This window comes from Leopardus geoffroyi, chromosome A1, assembly GCF_018350155.1.
Source record: "Leopardus geoffroyi isolate Oge1 chromosome A1, O.geoffroyi_Oge1_pat1.0, whole genome shotgun sequence".
In the NCBI taxonomy this organism is placed as follows: domain Eukaryota; kingdom Metazoa; phylum Chordata; class Mammalia; order Carnivora; family Felidae; genus Leopardus; species Leopardus geoffroyi.
Window position 1 is genome coordinate 1,969,722 of NC_059326.1, and position 18,023 is coordinate 1,987,744.

The window sequence follows — 18,023 nt, forward strand, 5'->3', positions numbered from 1 at the left end:
CTTAGAGCAATCTACAAACTGCAACGTGCATTTTTAATTTATCATAATCTACTTAAATGTTAATTTGTAATTATGTCAGACGAAACACAGAAACCTTGCAATAAATAATACAATTCCAGGGCGCCTGGGTGGCTCAGTCAGTTAAGTGTCCGACTTCGGCTCAGGTCATGATCTCATGGTTCGTGGGTTCGAGCCCCGCGTCGGGCTCTGTGCTGACAGCTCAGAGCCTGGAACCTGCTTCAGATTCTGTGTCTCCCTCTCTCTGTCCCTCCCCCACTGGCGCTCTGGCTCCCTCTGTCTCAAAAATAAATAAACATTAAAAAAAAAGTTAAAAAAAATAATACAATTCCACTCAATCCCTTGTCCATATGTACTATGTTATAACTATATGTATGATAAACCCACTGATACAGTATAGTTTTTGCTTTAAATACCGATGTCTTTTAAAGAAATTAAGAGAAAGAAAGGAATAAATTAGTCTTTCATACTTGTTGATATTTAGTATTCCAAGGGCTCTTCACTCCTCCCTGTATATCCTGTATTTCTTTTAGTGCAAATGGTTACAAATTTTCTCAGATTTTTGTTTCTCTGGAAATGTCTTCACTCTTTTTATTTTTTTTAAATTTTTTAATGGTAATGTTTTGAGAGAGGGAGAGAGTATGCAAGTAGGGGCGGGGCAGAGAGAGAGAGGGAGACACAGAATCTAAAGCAGGCTCCAGGCTCCTAGCTGTGACAGCACAGAGCCTGACACGGGGCTCGAACTCACGAACTGTGCCGTGAGATCATGACCTGAGCCGAAGCCAGACGCTTAACCGACTGAGCCACCCAGGCGCCCCAAAGAAACGTCTTCACTTTCATTTCTGAAGGACAGTTCTGCTACTTATAGAACTCTCAGTGGACAGATTTTCTTTTTACTTCAGCGCTCTGGTAAATGAGAGAGTCCAGCCAGAAGCAACCAGGCATCGAGAGGAAGGATCTCAGGCCTCAGGCCTCAGACCTCTCTGAATCCTCAGTGCTTAGCACAGTGCATGACACGTTATAGGTGCTCAATAAATATGTGCTCAAAGGACTGCAGACATTATTTGGGTTCACTTTCACTTCTGATTCTGCCTTTTACTCCTACTGAATGTTACTCAACCTCTGGGCAAAACTAACTTGCATGAAACAATTATAGAACAAGACTCCTGGAGTGATTTCACTTTTAAAAATCTAACGTTGGGGCGCCTGGGTGGCGCAGTCGGTTAAGCGTCCGACTTCAGCCAGGTCACGATCTTGCGGTCCGTGAGTTCGAGCCCCGCGTCGGGCTCTGGGCTGATGGCTCAGAGCCTGGAGCCTGTTTCCGATTCTGTGTCTCCCTCTCTCTCTGCCCCTCCCCTGTTCATGCTCTGTCTTTCTCTGTCCCAAAAATAAATAAACGTTGAAAAAAAAAAATTAAAAAAAAAAATCTAACATTGTTGGATTTTTGTTGATAATAATGAAAACCTTGAAATAATCTCATTGCCCAAAAACAGGGGAACTGTTAAATTCTGGCAGATGGCAGTCGACCACGACGGCATATAAACGTTTTAGACTAATGTTTTCATTGATATGAAGAAATGCTTTGTAAATAAACGTGGAGGGAAAAGAATTCAGGACACAAAACAAGGAACAGCCAGGTCTGGATTTCTTAGTGTCACTACTTACTAGACACATTACCTGCCGTGTGCACGGTAACCTGCGAACTAGTTTTCTCCTCTGTAAACGTTGACAGTGACAGAACCTTCCGCATGGGCTTGATGAGAGGATTAAGCGACGTTCACATAGCAGTTGCTCAAATATACTATTTTCATTGACAAGTACTTCTCGTGGCTGATGGGCACGGAGGAGGGCACCTGCTGGGAGGAGCACTGGGTGTCGTCTGGAAACCAATCTGACAATAAATTTCGCCTTAAAAAAAAAAGTAGTTCGAAAATACTAACCACGTAGTCATAAAAATTATGTTAAAATTAAATCTACATGTTTATTTTGTTGAATGTGTTAACAGTATTGTCATTCTGTGTTTTATTCTGTTGTGTTTTGTATCTTTTTCTGTCTTTTAGAGACACATTTAAGGATACATGAGTGATGGGGTACCTGGTGGCTCAGTCGGTTGAGTGTCTGATTCCTGATTTCAGCTCAGGGCATGATCTCATGGTCGTGAGATCGAGCCCCACACTGAGTGCACAGCCTGCTCAGGATCCTCCCTGTCCCTCTCTCTCTGCCCCTTCCCCACTCACCCGTGCTCTCTCTTCTGTCTCAAAATAAATAAAGAAACGTTTTTTAAAAATAATAAAAACATATATGAGTGATTAATGAAATGATGCCTGATATGTTTTTTAAATATCCTAGATACTATACTTCAATTAAGTAACATACTTTCTAAAAAGTTGTCCAGAGAAAAATATTAATGTACTTTTAAATTTCTTCCAAAATAAAGAGTTAACCAAAACAACAAAGGAAATATAATATGGTAGGGGCGCCTGGGTGGCTTAGTCAGTTAAGCATCTGACTTCGGCTCAGGTCATGATCTCTCTGTCTGTGGACTGAAAGCCCCGCGTCGGGCTCTGTGCTGACAGCTCAGAGCCTGGAGCCTGTTTCAGATTCTGTGTGTGTCTCTCTCTCTCTGCCCCTCCCCTGCTCATGTCCTGTCTCTCTCTGTCTCAAAAATAAATAAACGTTAAAAATAAATAAATAAATAAACAAACTATGGCCAAATAACAGTGATTATCCCTGGACAGTGGGTTGATGGGTCAACTCTACTATATGAAAATGTCTTCCTCCTATAAATGGCAGGGTGACAGTTATTTCTCTCTTTCTCTTTCAAGTTTCATGGGTAAAACTGAGAGACTTCTAGCTTTGGGTCTGCCCCTCACCTGCTGTATAGCCTTAAATTGACCACATCATCTTTCTGGGTCTCCATTAATTCAACTGTGTAAAGAGTCCTGTGGGCTAGATAGTCCCTAAGACCGTGTAGACCACGGTTCCCTGGATGGTGCTGAGAGAAACAGGAATTCGGAAAAGGGAGAGCCCCGCTTGTGCTGGAAAAGGCCACAACGATGAATCATGGCAGAAGTGGGGCGGGAGTGGGTGGACACGGCCGGGCTGGCGGGGAGTGCAAAGCCAGCGAGCGAAGCCAGTGTGGGAGAGAGTCGCACAGCTTGGTGGTAGTTGCCTCTTGTGTAAAGAGGCAAACACAGCTGGAGCGGGCGGGCTGTACGGGTAACGAGAGAGATAACGAAGTCTGGTAAGTTAAGTGGAGATCAGACGGAGTGGATACCAAGGGAGTGGCTGACTGTCACCTTTTAGGAAAGAGATGCTGGGTCAAAGAGACTATTGGAAGAATCTAGATAGAGAGCAGGGCGTTGGCACTGAAAAGACAAGGATGTGAAAGCTACACAGGAGAAAAAAATAGGAACTGGGGAAAGTATTCATTGGTGACTGAAGTAGAGATTATAGTCAAAGAGAAGTCAACGACAGAGGTCTCAACTTTTTTTGATGAACCCTCCCAGACCTTCTTGAGAGAAAGCGAGAGGAAAAAGGAGAGACAGAGCACACGTTTCATGTTGTAGGAGGAAGAGTTCTGAAACTAGCAGTGAAATCCTGAAGGAAGGGCAGGCTGCGTCTGTGCTGACTTGAGTCCTCTTTCTACTGGAGATCTCAGGAACCTTGGCCCAAAAGGTGGAGACCAAATATGGCAGACTGGAAGCAAGCACACAGGACTTAGGAACAGATCGCCAGACATAGGAGGGGGCCTCTTACGTGAACACTTCCAGCCAAAAACACTGGAGGAACAGTGGGGACGCCAGAGCAGCAGTCGAATGAACCACGTGGCGTCCAGGGAGAAGGAGGAGGTGACAGGGGCGCACGCACTTTCCAGAAGCCTCCTCTAAGGCCCTGGAGGCTGACGGCTGCCACAGAAGCTGATCCGCTCCAGTGCACCCCACTCGTGCCTGGGCCTTCTAGATGCCAAACACCACCAGCTTTACCACAGCCCTTGGCGCAGTAAAAGCTTTCATAAACCCAACGAAATTGCTTTAAACTTACATTGAATGTTTACTTGTTGGCCGGAGAAATGTCGGTACCGTTAATCACTTGTTTTGAAACGACCTTTATTTCTGCCCAATGTCGTAACTGACCGGATAGATATCAAAGCCACAAGAGCACGTGCCTTGCACAGGTCAGAGCAAACCTCCTCCGTGTGATTACCACCAAGGCTGGCGAGAGGGCGACGCCGTCCCCGTGAAGCTCCCTGAAACCCTGCTCTCCAGCCACCTCACACACTTCCCAGACCGATGACACACAGCACAGTGGTTCAGCCACCTTCCCTTGTGTGTCCGCCACGGGCCGGGCGCTTTACGTTCTTTCTGGTCTGCAGCACAACTCCTACCCCGGGACTGATGGTTACCCAAAGCGTAGAGATGAAGAACCGTGGGCTCAGACAAGTAAGTTGTTAGCCTGTGGTGACGGCCAGCGGGACACGTGGTTATGTTCTGGTCTCCTGACCAAACCCATCGCCTGACTTACCGAGAGCCTTTCCTCCTTACTAACAGAAGCCCGGTTCTATCAGGGGCAGCCATGTGCCCAGCTAAGTACACATTTCCAAGGCCGCTTTAACCTCTTGTGGCCAAGTGACCAGGTTCTGGCAGGTGAGGCGCGGAGGAACGCGCCTCAAGGAAGAGCCAGTGCCAGATGGACATCTTTGCTGCTGTGCTCCTGCCTCCTGCAAGCATCGCTGACTGGAGAGGCGCCAGCTGGTACACCGGAGCTGGAAGGCTTGGATTGTGGAGAACAGAACCAAAAGAGGGGAGGAGCTTGGGTCCTTGAGGACAATGCAGAACCACCAAGCTGGCCGTGTCCTACCAACCTGCAGCCTTCATCAGGTCCCCTATGGCTATTAAGCTCTGTAGCTAGGGATCTGTCACCAGCAGCTCAATTCGATTCCCAAATCATCCTCCGAGCAAGCTCCGTCTGAACTGAAATCCAGTCTGTCCAACTCTAATAGCTGGAGATCTCTGCTGAGCCTTCACCGTTTAGCCACACCTATGCTAGACGCTCGGGGTAAGGGGGAGGGCATAAAGAATGGCATCAAGGGAAGAGAAACTTCCTACGGTTTCCCATATCTCCAGGAAAGACGTCAAGTACACTTACAAAAATTCAAATTGTTGCGCGGAAAGATGAGTCAATTATACAAAATCACAAATGTGAAAAACAATTATGAAAAACATCTCCCTTCCCAATATACTTACTAAAGAAAATTCTAAAAATCCAAGATGAGTAGAACTTCCATACAACTTGCATGATGAACGTATTCTGCGTTAAACTTGAGAACTACGAAACCCTGGTGGTAACTGAATGTTAACACCAAAACAAGGAGCAGCTGGGTAGGGACTATGATAACGAATGTGGCTTTTCTGTCGTTAAGTTTGAAATTTATAATAACTGCATGAAAAGTTAAAGGACGTAAAAAAAACCCTCAGTTTCCTTGTTGAGTTATCTCACAACGGGTTGGCAATGACAGGGACAGTTTAGGGAGCCCCGAACGGACTGCACACAAACATCAGATTCGGACGTTGGAGCCACTTCCTAGGACCCACTCTACCGACTTCAACGCAGAGCTGAGGTTGCAGGCAGTGGCTGCGCCTTCGTCACCATCCGGGCCCCTCAGGAAGGGCTCATATCCAGGGCCCACTCCTCACCAAATGAATCCAACCTCTAATGCTGGGGCTTGGGCAGCAGGACTTTTCCAACATTCCCAAATTGGAAACCCCCCGGGCGCAGGGAAAAGGAGGACCGTAGAATTACTCCACATCCTCTGTAGCACGTGCCGTATCTCCGGCACTTGCCGGGGGAAAGCGCTATGCAACAGAACATATTAAAATGCTCACTGATCACCTACTAGGGTGGCGTGAGCCATCTAACGGCCACAGCCATATTTGTAACGGCAAATAACCATCCCGGTAGGAAACTGCTGGTTTTAGGTAAACAATTATTTGTGACTCCCTACATTCTTCACATTATGGCACATATGGAGAACACGAATAGTTGTACCGCATGCTTGGATAAAGGGGAAAGGTTGTGCAAAGAGGAGGCCAGGACCAGGGCCCCTGAGGGCAGCCAGACCCAACACCTGCGCAAACTCGTAGCCCGTCGTTCCCAAAACCCAGCCAGAGAGCTCTGCTCGGCACACAACACACTGTGGGGCACACACCAAGCTGAACGTCCAGATGTTGCTGCCCTGGGCTTGTTATGGCCTGTCCTTCTCCCCAGAGGGCAGGCCTCGCTGACCTGTCAGCCAACTACTCTCCAGGACAAGTTCCCAAGTCGGCTAGCAGGTGGGCCACGCACAGGGAGGAGAGACATGGTGTTCCTCCAGAGATGTATTTTGGTCTTGATGTACTAGACTCTGCATCCTGTTTTAAGAGGAAGATGGACCAGGGCACCGGGGGACTCAGTCGGTTGAGCATCCGACTTCGGCCCAGGTCGTGATCCTGCACTTCGTGGGTTCGAGCCCCGTGTCGGGCTCTGTGCTGACGGCTCGGAGCCCGGAGCCTGCTTCGGATTCTGTGTCTCCCTCTCTCTCTGCCCCTCCCCCACTCACACTCTGTCTCTGTCTCCCCCCAAAATAAGTAAATGGTAAAAAAAAAAGAAAAGAAAAGAAAAAAAAAGACGGCGATAGATCCAATCTCAGACCCAATCTTAAATAAGGGCCTCCCCTCAAACTATGGCAGTTTTCCGCTACTTACGTCCACAAAACTGTCACCACTGTCTATTAGCACACGCCTACTGCCACTGTTAAGGATGCAGAACAAACCACCAACCTGACAAACAGAGGTGTCGTTTTGTAGGAGTCGCAGAACTCATTGTTGGCAGGGTTGGAAACAGAAAGACAGTTTAAAAAATGTTTAAAAGAAACTTGGCAAAATAGAAACCGTCAGAATTTGCCAGTTGTCCGAGTACTCGTTTGTCCTAATCCTCCCGTTCCTAAAATGTTTTCTGAGTCAATCAGGGATACCTATGGAGGTTTATGCAAAAGGCTGTTCATCACAGTGTTAACTGAACGAGGAGCCATCACAGCGAGGCGGCTCCTGTGCCTCCGTCGACGCGAGCAAAGCAAACCCGTGCCCGTGATGCCGCCAGGAGAGGGAATCGGAACCTAAGGACAACTGACCATCCAGAGCCGGCCGGGCTTTCCCGAACAAGGTAGCCGCTGAAGTGTGGCCAGGCAAATACTCCTCTTGCTTTGCTTCTGCGTTTTCCCCCACGAAAGTCTCTCCCTGAGCACCCATCGGTGGAGCACTCGTAGCCGCTTCCGAGTTGCGGCCGCCAGCCGGAGTCATCTTTGCTCAGGTCGGCTTCCAAAGTGTTTAACGTGCTTCGGTTTACCCGTGCACACCATTTATTTACAATGAACTATAAAACTTCCATTTGGACAGTGGAATACAATACAGGTGTGGAAAATGGAAACGTTTATAACGAATCATCCGTCCCTCCGTTTAAACAGCAGATGTTTTTGAGAGTTTGCAGTCTTAGGTCCAGGAGAACGAAGACCAGAACAAAACCACTGCCTAACGGGGCTTAACTCTGAAGAGACAAATGGATATTACACAACATACGCAACGAAACACTCAGGAACCAATTGTGATAAATGCCATGAAGGGAAATTGCTGGAATGACAGAGAATAAAACAGAGGGATCTGGTTTAGACTAGGGGGGTCAGAAATTACTTTTCTGGATCCGTGACAGCAAGACAAGGCTTCGAAAGGAGTAGGCAGTTCTCAGGCCAGACAGGGCCAGTGCTGGGAAGCGGGAGGGAAGGCAGTGAAGCCCGCGGGGCCACAGCACCAACTGCAGGACACGGGGTGTGACCGGAGGCTGTGACATGGGCCCTGCCTGCGGGTCAGGAATTCATCCCAAGTGCAGTGGAAAGGTTTTGAGAAGGAAATGACAGGATCTTTTCCTTTTCAGAATGACTAGGGGGAGGGTTCTGTGCAGGGAACAGATGAGGAGGGGCCGGGCGGTACCGCAGTACCATCGGGCAAAGGCGGAGGCTTGGCAGGTGGGGGGACGGGGCGGGGGTGTGTGCACACTCAGGGCACAGTCTGGCAGGGAACTGACTGGCCGCGTCGATGGGTAAGGAGGGTGAGAAGAGACAGATTATACACGTACGCTTTTTGTAAAGGAAGAAGTGGGATCATCGTGCAAATCCTGTTTTTCCCACCTGGCACGTCCCTCCTTTCCTTAAATTCCTGTAGTCGGAAAAAAACTTGGTCACTTTTGTACCAAAATGTTCAGAGTGATCATATCTGAGCTGTCAGAACTACAAGCAATTTTTCTTTTCTTCTTACACTCTTCTGTATTTTTCAAGCCTCCACAACGAACACATACTACTTTCAAAACTAGGGGAGGCCTGTGTGGTGTGTTGGGGGGGGAGGGTATAAAACAAGGGTATGATGTGGTTGCGTCTTGTCAAATGAATTTTAAATAGCCGACTTTAATAAAATATACAGTTTATCTTTCGCAAGGCCACATTTAATTTGAGAGAAAAAGGCAAAAAAAAAAAAAAAAAAAAGAGGGGGAAAGCAAGGAACTGCTACACCCAAGAGCCATTGTAATACAATTTCCTGTCACATTACTGGCATTCCTAAACTTAAGTGTTTCTTTTTTCCTTCTCCGCTTATTGACATTTCTGGGCAGTACCGGGTGGGTGTTGGTAACCCTGAAAAGTGGTTCCCTTCCCAGAGGAAGGGACGAGGAGGAAATGTGCATGTTATCCAAACTCCTTCTTTTTTCATGAGCAAAACCCCTGCATTACAGAGAAATGATCTCGAGGCAGGGCTTGTCACCAGGATAAAGAACAGCACTTCGGGGTTAACACTTCTCTAGGTCAACGTCTGGCGCTTTCCGGAGGACGCCTCCCGTCCGAGCGAAACACGCTAGGAGGCCGGGTGGCGTCTGTCCTCTTCCAGCCCCGACGAGTCCCGAGTCGGCGAGGGCTCTGCGCGGCCGGCACAGGGGGAACCGCCTTGGCAAATTGGCCCGGCTGACCCACGGCGCGTGCGCAAACTCGCCCCGCGCACACGGCCCCGGGCACCGGGACGCCCGGCGGACGCGGCCCCCAGAGGCCAAGTGCAACGACAGTGTGACCACCTGGCCGCACAACGCTAGGCATCGAGCCCCCGCGTAACTGTGGAGGTCCCAGTAGGACCAGCTGCAGCCCAGGCGGACGACTCAAGCCGCTGCAGGAGGGCTCTGAGCGGAACCGTACCGCCAGGTGCCCGGATCCAGGCAGGGGAAGGTGGAAGCCGGTGTCAGCAGCCAACAGAAAAGCTGGAAAAGCCCCCGGAACACGCGAAGCAGAAGGTGCGGGCGGCCAGGCCAGGCCAGGGATCCGGGGGCCAGGGATCGGGGGCCGGTGCGTACAGTGGGTGGGGCGTCCCTGGAGAGGATCGGATGGGGCCTGTGGCCGGTGGGCGAGGGGTCCTGGGGACAGGAAGGGCTGAGCAAGTGCCGCCAGCCCCAGAGAGCGAGAGGACACAAGGGAAAGGAAAGGGCCAAGTCACGGAGCAGAAACGCCCACCAGGACCGGGCGCACAGGAGCCAACACAGAAAATGGCCAGCAACACGCACACTGCAAGTTAAAGCCAGAGCTCTGCATGACCACACTAAGGGAACACTGAAGTCTGTCCTCTCCAGTGTGTGTCATAAGCACGTCTAACAACCCTCACCGAAGATCCAAGGTCAGTAGGAGCTGGGGGCGGAGGGGAGGGGGCAAAAGAGAGACCTCCAATCACGTACCACAGTTTCCTGGGCAGTACTGGGGTCCACGGGAATGCATCTCAAATGTTTGCTGTGTAGTTTCAGCTAGGTTAGCTGTGCAAGTGCTTGGAGCAGTACTTGGCCAGGAGGCAGGGGTCCACACCAGTGTCTGCCCTTTGTCCCTGAGGCCCCCAGGCCCCCCAGGCCTCGCCCCTGTGCAGCGCCACTCTTGTGGCAAAAGGACCAGGGTCCCAGAAGAACTTGTGGAATGGGTTGAGAAACCTGATTTTTCTACACTTTTTGGCTTGAGAATGCAAAGAAATTCACTCCCCCCCCCCCCCCTTTTCCTATTAACCAGATCACCTCAGATTTATTTGGTGCTGTGATCATTATTCTCAGGAAACCTGCCTCTGAATATACAGCCTGACTGTGGGCTTTTTTCTTAGGCCAAATTTGGTGTAATCAATCAATGTGTTTGTTTACATTTCTTCGTACCTTCATTCCAATAAAGATTTAAGTCACTTAAACATTCGCAATAAAGTGAGGAAAAACTGGATTAAGTCAGGATTAGGAAATTGATGCTAACACAGAAATTCATGCCTAGAAGAATATAGCGATAAAAAGCCAGGGCCCTAAAAGAGTCTTGGAAGCTGCCAGACTTGGCAACCCTCACAGGGGATCAACAAGGGAGGTGCTTGAAGGTCAGGATATGGGGCGGTCCCCAGAGAAAGTGCACGTGCTAAATGCTCCAGAGAAACAAAAAATGTCTCCTGGTACTCGCTTCTGAGAGAAAATTCTCATCGAAGTCTTCCTCTGGAGGACACAAGGTGATACCATGCTTAGCTGTTCTACGGAGCGCAGGCTACTACTGAACAGGAACCTTGCCACCGCGAGGCCCCCATGCCATCCGTCCATCCGTGTGCCCCGAGAAGCCTGGAGTGTGGCGAGCCTGCCCCGTCAGACGCTCCCACCTGCTAACCCACCGCAATTCAGTAAGAGCACACAAATCACATGCTTCTGAGAAGCAGACGTGTCATGCGTATTCACATCACTGCAAAATCAAATTAGTGGTTTTTAAAAATTTGTCAGGAGGGACACCTGGATGGCTCACACAGTTAAGTGTCCGACTCTTGATTTTGGCTCAGGTCGCGATCCCACGGTCGTGGGAACAAGCCCTGTGTCAGCCTCTGTGCTGACAGCACAGAGCCTGCTTGGGACCCTCTCTTTCCCTCTCTCTTGGTCCCTCCCCCCTCTCAAAATAAATAAACATTAAAAAATAAATAATTAATTAAAATCTGTCAGGGAGAGAAAGAGGGAAAAACCTGGTAATATCATCACTTGACAAAAATGAACTACTGGGACCTCATGAAGATAAAAAGCTTCTGCACCGCAAAGGAAACAATCAACAAAACTAAAAGGCAACCAATGGGATGGGAAAAGATATTTGCAAATGACATATCAGACAAAGGGCTAGTATCCAAAATCTATAAAGAGCTCACCGAACTCCACACCCGAAAAACAAATAATCCAGTGAAGAAAGGGGCAGAAAACATGAATAGACACTTCTCTAAAGAAGCCATCCAGATAGCCAACAGGCACATGAGAAGATGCTCAATGTCGCTCCTCATCAGGGAAATACAAATCAAAACCACACTCAGATACCACCTCACGCCAGTCAGAGTGGCCAAAATGAACAAATCAGGAGACTATAGATGCTGGAGAGGATGTGGAGAAACGGGAACCCTCTAGCACTGCTGGTGGGAATGCAAACTGGTGCAGCCACTCTGGAAAACAGTGTGGAGGTTCCTCAAAAAATTAAAAATAGATCTACTCTACCACCCAGCAATAGCACTGCTAGGACTTTACCCAAGGGACACAGGAGTGCTGATGCATAGGGGCACCCGTACCCCAATGTTTATAGCAGCACTCTCAACAATAGCCAAATCATAGAAAGAGCCTCAATGTCCATCAACTGATGAATGGATAAAGAAATTGTGGTTTACATACACAATGGAATACTACGCAGCAATGAGAAAGAATGAAATATGGCCTTTTGTAGCAACGTGGATGGAACTGGAGAGTGTGATGCTAAGTGAAATAACTCATACAGAGAAAGACAGATACCATATGTTTTCACTCTTATGTGGATCCTGAGAAACTTAACAGAAGACCATGGGGGAGGGGAAGGAGGAAGAAAAAAAGGTTAGAGAGGGAGGGAGCCAAAACATAAAAGACTCTTAAAAACTAAGAACTGAGGGTTGATGGGGGGTGGGGGAGAGGGGAAAGTGGGTGACGGGCATTGAGAAGGGCACCTGTTGGGATGAGCACTGGGTGTTGTATGGAAACCAATTTGACAATAAATTTCATATTAAAAAAATACATATCATCACCTGAAACCATTAAGAGTACAAGAAAAACTGAAACTAAATTTTTTAAGATAAAGTAAATGCTAAATTTAATTACCAATGCCAATATTAAAAGTATCCAATGATACAAAACGTGACACTCATAACCAAAAAACTTATCCTTACAATTCCTTAAATCTAAATTGATTTGTTTCTAGAGACAGAGAAAGAGAGCATTTGTGTGCAAGCAGGGGAGGGGCAGAGGGAGAGGGAGAGAGGCTCAGTCCCAAGACCCTGGGATCATCACCTGAGCTAGAATCAAGAGGCCGATGCTTAACGAACTGAGCCACCCCGGCACCCCTTAAATCTACAGTTAAAGAACAGGGGCGCCAGGGTGGCTTAGTCAACTGAGCATCCACTCTTAATTTCAGCTCAGGTCATAATCCCAGGGTCCTGAGATCAAGTTCCTTGTCGGATTCTGTGCTGAGCGTGAAGCCTGCTTGAGATTCTCTCTTGCTCCCCCCTCCCCTGCTCGTGTTCTCTCTCTAAAAAAAAAAAAAAAAGAAAAAGAAAAAAAGAACAGCTCCTTGCATAAGGAATATTAATCTATTGGCCTTTTTTTGTATAGAAATTTTCATAAGCCTTTAGTCATGTATGTGTGAAATATTTTAGACACTATCATTTGACATATACACTATATCATTACACAGAAAATACTTAGTCTTTTTCTAGAAATTTCTATTTAAAGATATTTCAATTAAAAACATACCCAGGAGCGCCTGGCTGGCATGCGACTCTTGCTCTTGGGATCGTGAGTTTGAGTCCCACATTGGGTGCAGAGATAACTTAAATTAAAAAAAATAATTTTTTTAAATATATACCCAGTACATGCTAGTTACATGGGTGTAATTCACTGGGTGAAATTCACCCAGCTGCACACTTAGGAATCATGTACTTCTCTTATGTAAATTTTGTTTTATTACAAAAAGCCTAAAAGAAAACACTCCCTTATAAACATTCGGGCAAATATTTCCAGTTAGTCTCGGGTCAAGTAAAATGGGGAAAAATGTGTGTGCATGCATATACGATGGATAAAATGGTGCATATAAAAGTGTGTGAGACCTCGGGAAAACCTGGCGTTTACTGCCATTCTGATTAATATTAGGACTAAAAATTACACTTAAACTCAAAATACAAGAGAACATAACTGAACCTACATTAAAAGGCAATATAGTAGGAGACAAAGGAAAAAGGAAAGCTGCAACACCAGAAGTCTCTGTGCCTATTACACTGGATCTGATCATCTGAGCTATGGGAGAGCGAACTCTAGAGCTACTGTTGGGTTCCCGTCAGGACTTTCTGACCGGAATTCTCTAAAAGCAAAACGCACCCTGTATACAGACCAAAAACGGTCCAAAGTGGACTGTGAGGGTGAAGGCAGAACTGTTTTACTTTACAAAGTAACACTACACACTGAAGTGATTGAATTATTTCAGGAGCATTAAATATGGCAAATGGAGTCCTTTCTGCCAGCAATTAACATAAATTAAATGTTGATGGGAACTTCACTGGTGTCACGATCCTTAATTTTACTGTATTTGTATTTTACTGTCTTGGATACAGCACCGGCTCCATTATTTCTTGCACTGTAATTATCACTAATGGATTCTGCCATAATGAGATCCCACCTGTATTTTGGATTATTTGCTTCACTTGTTTCTTTTTACCACAGCTGAAACACAACTGCAAAGAACACCCTGCTCTGATTACCTCTTTTGTTTGCAAGCGATTTACAGAAGATTTTAGGCTTTGCTGTTGGGTTTCAGAAGTCTCTGCGATCTTACTGGTATTTCCCCAGGACTGCTCCTTCCTACTTTCAAAACCATCAAGTTCTGTTTGTCAGGGGATAGCACTTGGCAGCGTGTTTAACTTCATATTTTCACAATGAGAAAGGTCATGCCTCTGCTGTCAGCTTCCACTGCTAAAACACTCGGCACCACATTATTCATGATCCTGTGCTTTATAAAAGCAACTTTCAACTCAACAATGCTTGCTTTACACAAGTTAATCCCAGTATATCCCAAAGTGTCAAGGAAGTGCCCTGCAAAATAGCACGATTAGTTTCACAAACATATCATCTGAAAAATGTAAATTCTCTAGCTCAGTTCTATGGTAATCACCTGCAACCAGAAGGCTGAGATTGCTTTTGGAAATAAGAGGGCATTGTTAGCCTTTTCCTGTGACTGTGAGGCCAGGAGTAGGTAATTAGGTTATTTCTAAGAAACTAAAAGTGCTCAAGCCATCTTGATATGCTTTGAGCATGACATCTTACTAATTTTCCAAGGCAGCAAAAATGCCTAGCTTATTTCCATTTTCATGCAACTGTGACTTTTAAGATGACAGATGGTAACAAAGCATTAGCCTTCAGGAGTCCCTTTAGAAGGCAATTACATTTTTGCCAGTTCCATTTTCCTAAAGACATTTTTACCTGGCCGGACACTAGTTCCATTTTACATGGTCCTGCCCCTCAACCTGGGTTTTACGTAGCTTTACCAATCACGACAGGATCATAAATGCATAGCTGTCAGTTGTGTGCTTCTACGTTATTGGTACCACCTCCTTCCTTATTAAGGTGTCTCTTATTCTTAAGCAACCGAGCAGTCAGACCACACGTGTTGCCACCAGTCTGATGACCTCTCAAGCCTGCTCACTTCCCTAACATAGCCACATCTCCTCTACCAGTATACACACCAGGAGAAAAGAGTCTAAGAAGAGCCAATTCATGTTAATCAACCTTCCCCTTCACCAAGTAAAAAAATGCACAGACCAAAAACAAGGGAAGCCAGTGTCTTCCCCACGACCGTTCCGAATAAGCCCAAATAAACCCCAAAGAAAGGGCAAGTGTGAAAGCCCTTCACCCCTTTACACGGAAGAACAGAGAATGCACGTGGTACCACTGCAGTAGCGTTCACAAGTGTCTGGATCCTGCCTGGAAAGGAAAAGCAGCCAAGAGACCCTTCTGGAGAGAAGGTGGAAAACAATACAATGGCACACCGGAAGGGCCTTGGATTTTGACCTGGAAACACTTTTCTTAGTAGCTAAGTCGGGGCCTTGGAGGGGCAACCGCAGGACCTTTGGCTGCCTCCACTGTGCTCCGACGGCTGGCTTACTGTAACTGCCCCCACGGGAGCCTCGGGTGCACCCACCTGGTCGCATCCCGCGTTCACCAATTCCTGCAGCATCTGCCGGTTTACTTCTGCAGCTGGGGAAGTGCCCGATTCATTAGCAAAAGGCAACAGGGAGTATCTGATTTCTCTCAGGGCTTTCTGGTAAGGTCCGAACTTCGGGGTGGCTCTCGTCTGCTGCTGCCGGGCAGCATCCTTGCCCCCCAGGACTTTGGCGGCCAGGGGAGCGTCACTGTTTGGTCCCACCGGCAGGCCCTGAGCGGAAGACTTGGACGGCTGCTTTAAGCCCTCTCGGATCTCCTGCAGTCGCTGGCGGCTGTTTCCAGAATAAGTCGTGGCAGGAAAAGTCTTTGGCCTCATTGTTAGTCCAGTTTCCTTTTACCATAAATACAATCTTCTTAAAGTGTTTTATTATAAAAAAAAAAAAAAAAGAAAAAAAAACTGTCAACAGTATCAGTTAGTTGTAAACATACTTTCAAAACAATTTCCTTTTGAAAATTTTCTTTCCTTCAATATTTGTAGTTCCTGTGGAGAACCTAAAATTTTCCAGAGACTTCATTCCGAAGATCATCACTATCTGAAAAAGAAAATGGAAAGAACATACTCATTGATGGTCTTCACATACTGTTGACAATACTTTTCAGAAACGGGCAATGATCTTGAAAATATTCCACTTGAAAGGATTAAGAAAGAACACATCACCTGTCAGAAATGATAAAAATACTGTTCAGCTCTAGTCAGCGCCCATGACATCTAGGGCTGTCCCAAGATGTTTCCTGTAACATGTAGTCTGTAATAAAGTAAATCTCCACAAGCTCGTATTACGTACACATATTCACCTCAGAGTAAGAACAGTAAGTAGTATTAACGGATCGTTCACTCGAAATACTTCATTATAATATAATTTCACTTTGAAACTTGCAGCTTGAGTGTTTAGGGTTACACCTTCCACGTGAGGCCTTGGATTTCTGGCTCGTTCCTAATAACCACTCAGTTCGTAGCACACACCTTTGTCTCTTATCTCTGTGGCTTTACTAACCCTTCCCCCGACCTGCACCTGTGGTCCTTCCATGTCTTTGCAAAGGTTGCCCTCTAAAGCCCTCCCAGACTTCCTGAAAGACGCCACAAACTTGTCACATTAAAAGTGTCCTATATGGCAAGTGAAGGAAGTTCTAACACAATGTGTTATGAGACTTTGAAGGTAACAACTCCCTGGGTTTTTTTATAAAATGGTCACCTTCTTATCAGCATTTTGACCTAAATACCAAAATAAAAATATGTTTCTTGGAGACACTGATCCTTACGCGGACGGGGACTGGTAAAATCACGTGGGTGATTCCGTTCTCAGAGCGCACTGCGACCGGACCGACAGGTGGCTGTACCAGTAAAGGTGATCCGTGTGGATGGCCTAGCACACTTGAGCACAGAAACGGCCCCCACGCGCAGAGCCAGAGACCCCAAAGCCATTGCCGGTAGTGAACGAGACCTACCCCAGGCCTCATTGACTGAATACTCCGTTGTTGTTGCATTCGGAAAACAAGATGCTGCCCTCGGCAGCCAGCTCCCCCGGAAGCAGGCTCTAGCTCAAGCCACTTGCCGGCAGGGTGACCTTGAGCGAGTCCTCTAACTCCCCGTGCGAGGCACAGCACGAAGCCTGGCAAGAGGGCGGTGGGGGGCGCCGAGAAAGAGCACGAATGCATCTGGCTCCGTGGCACTGGCGGCGCAGCCAGTCTTCGGGGAACCGCGCCGTCTGCCACTCGTGTGAGTACGGCTTATGTCGTCAGCTCTCGCGACCCGAGCGCGGGTGCCCCCGGTGGCAAAAGCCAAGGCCTGCGCGGCCGCTGGGCTCACACCCCAAGTTCCGGCGGGCCCGCTCCCTTTCCTTCCTGTTTTGCCCTCACTCGTTCCACTCCTTTTAGCCCATAGGACTCGGGGAGCAAACTGTAAAGGATAAGCATTTTGCATTTTAATCAGCAAAGAAAAACTGAGCACCCTTTAAAGGGAAAGGAGCAGCGGGATGTGAACTTTTTGTTTCAGCGAGGAATTTTAGAACTGTAAAATGGAAGTCTCCTTCACAGACACCTTCACGTCGCAGAAAAACTGACGGCCAATATTTATCCGGTACCTACTATGTGCTGGGCTCCGAGGGTTCTATGTGAATTTACTTATGTAGATCTACCTCATAACCACACATGGCCGTAAACCTGAAGAAATGACATCAAAATTACTATTCTTTTCTGACAGGTGGGAAGGTGGAAGGTCTGAAAAGTCCTATCGCTTTCTCAACGAAACTGAGGAAGAGTCTGTTTACGAAGTAAGAAGCAGACTCAACACATTTTCCAACATGGAATTCATATTCTGATCCACAACGTTTAACGCAGCAGTCCCTGACACGACTGTTGTGAGACTCTGCAGACAGTGAACAATTAGATCCAAGAACTGCTGAGATTTCCCCAGGGCCTGGACCAGAGTGTTGGCAGGGAGCCAGAAACCCAGAGCTCTGCTTAATTGGTGTAAAATGGGGCATACTGTAACCACACTCATTTTCAGTGACTTCGTGGTCTAAGCATCTGTTTTGAAATACCTAACTTTCTAAAACCAGGGGTTCCCGTTCCAGCAAAAATAGAGAGGTTCTCAGGGAGCTGCCAGGCACGTATGGAGGGTCCTGAGTGATTCGATATGTCTGAGGACAGGCAGGAGACTTAGCTCTTTTCCTGTG

The 18,023-nt window shown here is 47.2% G+C and overlaps 1 protein-coding gene across 1 annotated transcript in view; it reads right to left on the minus strand.

Annotated features, from left to right (window-relative positions):
• The window catches only part of LATS2 (large tumor suppressor kinase 2), a 77,823-nt gene that overhangs the window by 49,159 nt on the left and 10,641 nt on the right, over positions 1-18,023 (minus strand). Inside the window, 1 exon segment of the mRNA XM_045452560.1 lies at positions 15,326-15,881. Within this exon segment, the coding sequence (XP_045308516.1) occupies positions 15,326-15,664 (339 nt within the window). The 5' untranslated portion in view covers positions 15,665-15,881.